At 36.4% G+C, this 6,901-nt stretch overlaps 1 protein-coding gene across 1 annotated transcript; it reads right to left on the bottom strand.

The window, feature by feature from the left end:
* Window positions 1-2,567: 2,567 nt before the first annotated feature.
* LOC134824423 (uncharacterized) lies at window positions 2,568-6,649 on the bottom strand. The gene is made up of 7 exons (XM_063836327.1): window positions 6,435-6,649; window positions 5,924-6,018; window positions 5,442-5,526; window positions 4,579-4,703; window positions 4,237-4,341; window positions 3,990-4,084; window positions 2,568-3,746 (listed from the first exon to the last, which is right to left on the bottom strand). The coding sequence occupies exons 1-7, from the start codon at window positions 6,584-6,586 to the stop codon at window positions 3,507-3,509; spliced, it is 897 nt and encodes a 298-aa protein (XP_063692397.1). The 5' UTR covers window positions 6,587-6,649; the 3' UTR covers window positions 2,568-3,506.
* Window positions 6,650-6,901: the final 252 nt, after the last annotated feature.

Raw genomic sequence — 6,901 nt, 5'->3', positions numbered from 1 at the left:
CAGCAGTCAGCAGCAGTTAGCAGCAGTTTCTTTGCACTTTAGTCTCCCTGTGATTAGGGTTTATGTAAAACCGTTTTGTACGTTTTGTACGGCTACTAAACCATGAAAACGAAACTCACGCGAGCAAATTAGTAAAAGCCAATCAGCTCAGCAAGAAAAACAATTTGGCACTAATATTTCGAAATTTAAAGAAATATTATTTTCAAAATTTTTGAACCTGAACACAAGGCCAGGGTCCCCCTGCCTAGTGTGAAATATCGAAAAATTTTGTGCTTTAAATGATGTATGTTCAAATATTTTTTCCCAAAATAAATCGTCTGACAAAGCTGAATATAATATAATGATTGATGCTAGGCTAGCTGTAAATATTAATCCAAAATATTCGATATTTAAAAAGAAATTATCTATTTTTCGTCAAATTATTACACACTTGCAATGCACAGGAGGTTCACATAATTATACTGCAAGGATATGATCAAGAATATAGAAAAGTTTTATTTTTGTGTTGACTTTATCTGAGGAAAAATGAACTTACTGCCTTTTTAGAGAGGATTCGGCGCGGTTGAAATCGATCCTGATAAAAGACAGTAAGTCCGCAATTTCCTCAGAAAATGATGTAAGTCCAATGCAAATAAGAAAATAGTTCAGTTATTCTGAAGAAAAATGGTTTTTATAGATCAGTGTTGGTGAATTTATGCTTTTAAGCATGTTTAGGACATACGACAATAATTTATTTACGCATAAATACTTACAGTTACTGCCTTTTCTCAGGGAACAGCAGTATAACCAGTATTCATTTATTGCTCGAGCTTATTTCATGTCACAAATTGCTTTAACCAAAGCCCTTGTGCTTGCATGGCTGATGGCATGCTCCTCCTGTGAGTGGCGCGCGCCCGCCTCCCGCGCGCGGCCTTCTTAATTGTGTCTGTGAAACGTTTTAAGTTAACTTGAAAAGTATTACATGGTATCCTGAAGTTAACTTGAAAATTGTGCTACAATGGTATCCTGAAGTTAACTTGAAGATCAAAGTACTATATATCAATTAAGGTATCCTGAAGTTAATTTTAAAAGTACTGAAACATGAAAGGAAGATCTCATTAATTTGGTCCGAGAGCAAATTCTTTTTGGTCCGCGTCCGAGAGAAAATCCTACTGCCACTCGGAATTGTTAAATCCTATCTCCGCTAGGCAGGATTAGCGCTCGGATCCGATTAGTTTTTAATTTCCAATCGATCGGTCCGAGAGCAATTCCTATCGCCTCTCGGAATTGACATATCCTATCGCCGCTCGACAAGAAGCTTTACCTTACTGGGCGGCGCTCAGCCTGTCATTCCGCCGAATCTCTATTCTACTTCTTTGATTATGAACATAATAGCCTGGGGTCCCCAGCTAGGTAAACTTTACCTGGCACGCCAGTCAGTGGGGATGATGATTGATCACTCTACACTTTGTAGCGCGATGCGTTACTGTGCCGCGCCGCGCACTTAATAAGGCTTCTCACTCTGGCTAGATCGGCGAGATGCGCTACTGTGCTGCGCCGAGCTGCCATGAATTGACATCGTCAATTAATCTACACTCGACTGTCACGTGACTTTTTCAACCCGTTCTCTAGCTGGTCCTGAACGACTATTCGAAACCTTAACCCTCTAAATTTAATCTGATCCTAACCCTAACCCTCACCCAATCCTTAACAAAAGCATATGCTATCCTCTAAAATGCCAGTCCCTCACCCTGTGCGCCACGCTCTTTTCAAGCTTCCTGGACACGTGAGAGAAGCGAGCAGTAGCTTGACTATCAGTATCACTAGCAAGCTAGGTAAGTGATTTATATAACTATATGTACATAAATTAATTTTGAATATGGAATACATTGCAAATGATTTGATCTCAATTAATAAAGTTTGAAAGAAGTTACTGCCATGCAATGTGCACAATTCGGGAGTGTGTGCGCATTGGCAGTCTGGAGTAATAATAAATAAACTGCGCATTGTTTCTAGTCGACCAAATAGCTACTTATATCACTACGCATATCTTTAAGTAGATATGCATTATGCCCAGCTTCTTTTTTCCATGCTGTGTGATGATGCTCACATTTACATTCATCAGTAATAAAAATGTACATGTGTGCTAAATCACTTTACACTCGATCTAAGTCTAACTTAGCTTAGAGTTAGAGATTTCCCAAAAGGTCTGTCCCTCGAAAATTGAAACCAACTTCAATCTATATATTTTGAACGGTGATTTCGAATCACCTTAAAAATTCAATTGACATATTAAGGTTAAAATGCTATTCTGGTGGCGAGAAGAATTATTATGCAGATACAACGAATAATTTACATTTTACCATAGGGAGGGACGTTAAAACCAGCAAGATAGTATGAGACAAGTAAAACGCCATTTTAGGACTCGAGAAGAGTTAGGACTCTCCATTCGGTTCAATATTTTTATAAAAACGTACACATTTAGTGCAATTTGAATTATGCTTTTTGTTTCTAGATTTAGCATAAACATGGTTTTGAATATTTAATCATCTATAGCGAAATTAGTCAGCGAAGTGAGAAAAACAAATAGACATTTTAAAATGATGAATTCAGCAGTAACAGAAGTTTTGAACAAACGGAAGTCATAAATTCAATCGACATTCAATAAATAAATAAATAGCATAAGGGTTTAAACAATTTATCATTAAATTCTTTGCAGTGAAACTGTAAATATAAATTAACGTTTACAGCAGAAATAAGCTAATGCTAAAGCTAAAGCTATTGCTATAATAAAATAACTAGTAAAATTGCAATTGTTAAACATAATTGCAGGGGTCAGAATAAAGAATAAATTGTGGTATAACTTCCTCAAAGTTTTGAATTTTGAATTAATCTTCAAGTTAAAGTATTTATCAAATTGTTCTCTATCAAATTTTCTCCGTACACAATCTCTGTGTTAAAACAAGAATGATAAAATTAAAATCATAAAATTGAATGATCAAATGGGCGCCAAAATCAAAGCTAAGGAGTTGCACGAACCTACATTTGAATTTAATTATAATAATACAAATAATTGGCTATGATCAGTTAAGATACAGGGCGCCCCACCATAAATTCATTAGTGGGACGGAAAACTACGGCACAGCAGGAGACCTTATAAAATGTATTGCTAGCCTATTATTTAAGATATAAACACTAATAGTATTTATAAGTAATCATTACTATCTATCATAAAATCATAATAATTATCTGACCATCTAATCAATGATCAATAAGTTAGTCTGGAGGGCCCTAAAAAGAGCTCTTATTTCTTAAAGCTATCTGTTTAACTAAGCTATCACTCTCTGTATATAGCTCATGTTCGTCGTTATCTCTCTCCTATGCACAATGTGCAATACACGTGCATTGCACGTGTATTGCACATCTGCCTATAGCTATCTGAGATAGTATCTGAGATAGTATCTCGAAGCTGAGAACGTTCTACGCTAAACACATCTGATACAAAAACTGTTATTCTGACACTACTCTCATCCGTCAAAGAGAGAAGCTAAAGGGTCACTGGTAACATCTCCGTCCTTCAAACACCCACACTCCAGCGTAACGGAAACTGCCTTGAACTTGATCTGGTCCCCGCAGATAACCCTCTCAGGTCGGATATCCACATCGGTGGGCTTGTTGGAGTATCCCATCTCACAGAGCTCTGTGCACAGGAGGTACCGGACAGGTTGGGTCGTTTGGCAGCTTCCTATTATCATGTACGTCTCCGTCTGGGAGAAGGTGTTCAATGTTAGTTTGTGAGGGCTGTCGGGGCAAGAATCAAGATAACCAAGTAGCAGTAAGTTGTAACCGACATATAATGTTCCTTCAAAAGTTTCATAACGAAAGAAAAATCAGAAATAGGAAGGCGAAATCGTGCCAGGGAACGCTACAGTTTTGGCAGGTAGTATATGAGTATATGAAAACTAAATATCAATTAAATATGTTAACTTAGAATCTAAGTTAAAACTTACCCATTTATTAACGTTGTTATTAAGGTTATAAGGGTCGCCACAGGGTTTGAGGTAGCAGTGTGCTGTCTCTGTAACTGCCGGGCAGCGTACTTTGCCTGAAACACGTCTCAATTCTAAGGAAGAAGAAAGTAAGAAATGTTCTGCTAAAAGTACGTAATATGCATACACGTAACATTACGTACCTTGAAAATGAGATCTTTTAAGAATTACAACTTATTTGCATAAAAAGAATTGGAATTTTTCAAACCTTTGAGTTTGTTTTCGCTGATCTCGAGATGCCTCTGAATGAAGCCACTTCCACAATCTTCTGAACAGTCGCTCCATCCGCTCCAAGAACTGCCAGTTACACAGTCTGGCAAATATTTTTGGTTATTAAGTTACACAGACTGAAAAAATCGAAGAAATTGAATCAAAGTTCCTCAAAATTTATAGGACAGCAAAGAATCTAATATGTAAAGACGAAAGAGTTCGAAGTTGCACTGAATATTGATTCAGTGTTCCTCAACATTTAAAGAAAAACAAAGTCACAAAGAATCTAATATGAAAAGATGAAACAATTAATTGTTTTAATTAAACTGTGAAAGCTTACCCTCGGGGCAGTAATCTCCCTTGGGGAGGCTGCCGGAAGCGTAGGAGTATTGTCGGAGTCGGAGGATGTCAACTTCGTTAATGCTAGCAAAACTGTCGACTTCTGGCTGAGGAAACACGACGGAACTGAAATAACCACGGTTAGAAGACATATAGTGTATTAAAACCTTTATATTAATATAGTTATAGTTATTATCTACATTATCGTATTATAACTTCTTTGGACAGTGTTCGGCTATTGCCCAAATAAGAGGTCAATATTTCCAGGACTACTACAGTACTACCTCTCCGTCAACGACATATTCGACAACCAACACATCACCACGATTGTCAATTTCACAAACCGCACCAAACATTTAATTATGCCGGAAGAGCTGGATCAGACCGGGGTGACATAGAGTAAACTCATATAATGTCTCGTCTCATCTTACTTTTCAAAACCCAGCTGGCACTTAAGCGTATCATTTTAACTCATGTCACTTTTAACACCATCCTCCACCATTCACTCTGATTTCTCCGGCAACCTTCCCCAGAGTTGCCACACCCCAGAGGTAGGCAGAGCATCTCAATGCTATCCTCTCGTGGGCTATCTTGGCCAAGCCTCTCTTTAAAAATCCTTTATCTCTACCATAATCAGTTCTTAAACGCATCTCTTTATCTTTTACCCGCAACTTTCGATTGAGCACCAACATCAGATAATGGCTGATCTAGAAGTGTTGTCTTCTTAAACCACACCCTTTTATGCTTTTGTTTTTCAATTTTTCAACTACATGTACTAAATGATGCCAACATGAACAACAACTGTAAATTTAACACCGATGAACTGATAAATGTTTACATAATTAACTGCAGCTGTTTGCTCACTTGTATTGAGATGGATCCCGACTATCTGACAGATAAAAGACCAACTCGGCTCCTGTTGTTAGGTCTCTCTTACACGCATTATTCACTGAAATATAAGGTGTTATTTAATTTCATTATTTAATTAATTGTTTAATTAACATTTCAAAATAATCACAACACTAAAAGGTAATGACAAGTTTATGAAAAGTTCATGACGGGTGTATGACAAGTTTATGACACGTTTATGACATATTTATGTCAAGTTTATGACAAGTGTATGACAAGTGTATGACAAGTTTATAACAAGTTTATGACAAGTTTATGACAAGATTATGACAAGAGTATGACAAGTGTATGACAAGTTTATGATAAATTTATGACAAGTTTATGACAAGTTTATGATAAGTTTATGACAAGTGTATGACAAGTTTGTGATAAGTTTATGATAAGTTTATGATAAGTTTATGATAAGTTTATGACAAGTTTATGACAAGTTTACTCACTTGCTACAGCGCGGATAGTAATGACATCTCTGACATGGTGTGAGTATTTGAATCTGCAAGAAACTGAGAATTTTATGGTCGATACGTGGCTCCTTCTGAAGAGAACGATAAATTAAGTAAATAAAGTAAAAATTAAGTAAAGTATAAAGTATTGATAAAATAACACTTTAATCAAAATTATAATATCGGACTTTAAGTCATCAGTATTTCTGAACATTCAACATTTTTATGTGGGAATAAAAACTGACAATGCCCAAAATATCGGAATGGTGACTCTATCTTTGTCGGAAAAAATATTTTCAATTTTACGTAAAATTAGAAAGCCATATGAGTACTCAACATCATTGAAAATTTGTTTAACTGTTATAATGGCACTGCTGCAGGTAAAAATTTCATTGTTTACTTCTAAGTTATACTAATTTGCTTTATCCATATGGACAAAACATTTGATAAATCACAGAATGAGCATACAAATTGTTTAAGGAATTTATACTCTATAAATGTCACATACCTAGAACTAGTTACAGACACAACAGTTCCATACACAATGGTATCAACTCCGTGCGTATCCAAAACATTAGAGGGTGGCGGAACACACGTGCTATAAACACTCTTCATCACCATGGTGATAATCACCATCACAACTAGGATCATCCTCTCCATGTTATCGGGAAGTTATATACCGGAACCGTAATACTCACAACTATAACCACAACTACAGTACCTATTGTAAGAGGACATGTAAGTGAAGGGTGGTTACTGCAATGAGTTACCAAGGAGTTACCATGGAGACTAAAGTCACCAAGGAGGAAATAGAAAACTACAGCCGAACTGATGGAAGCAGGAATACTGGTTAATTAAAAGCACGTGGTAAACGTTTCCTTGATTCGCACAGAAACTGGAACAACTCCAATCACGGGTTTTCTGTAAAATATTTAAAGATAAACGTTAACAGCTCGAAAAATAAGAAAGACGATC

This window comes from Bolinopsis microptera, chromosome 12 (genome assembly GCF_026151205.1).
Source record: "Bolinopsis microptera isolate Bmic1 chromosome 12, MBARI_Bmic_1.0, whole genome shotgun sequence".
NCBI lineage: Eukaryota > Metazoa > Ctenophora > Tentaculata > Lobata > Bolinopsidae > Bolinopsis > Bolinopsis microptera.
Note: the sequence above shows the minus strand (reverse complement) of the source record. Positions and strands in the feature narration are given on the sequence as shown.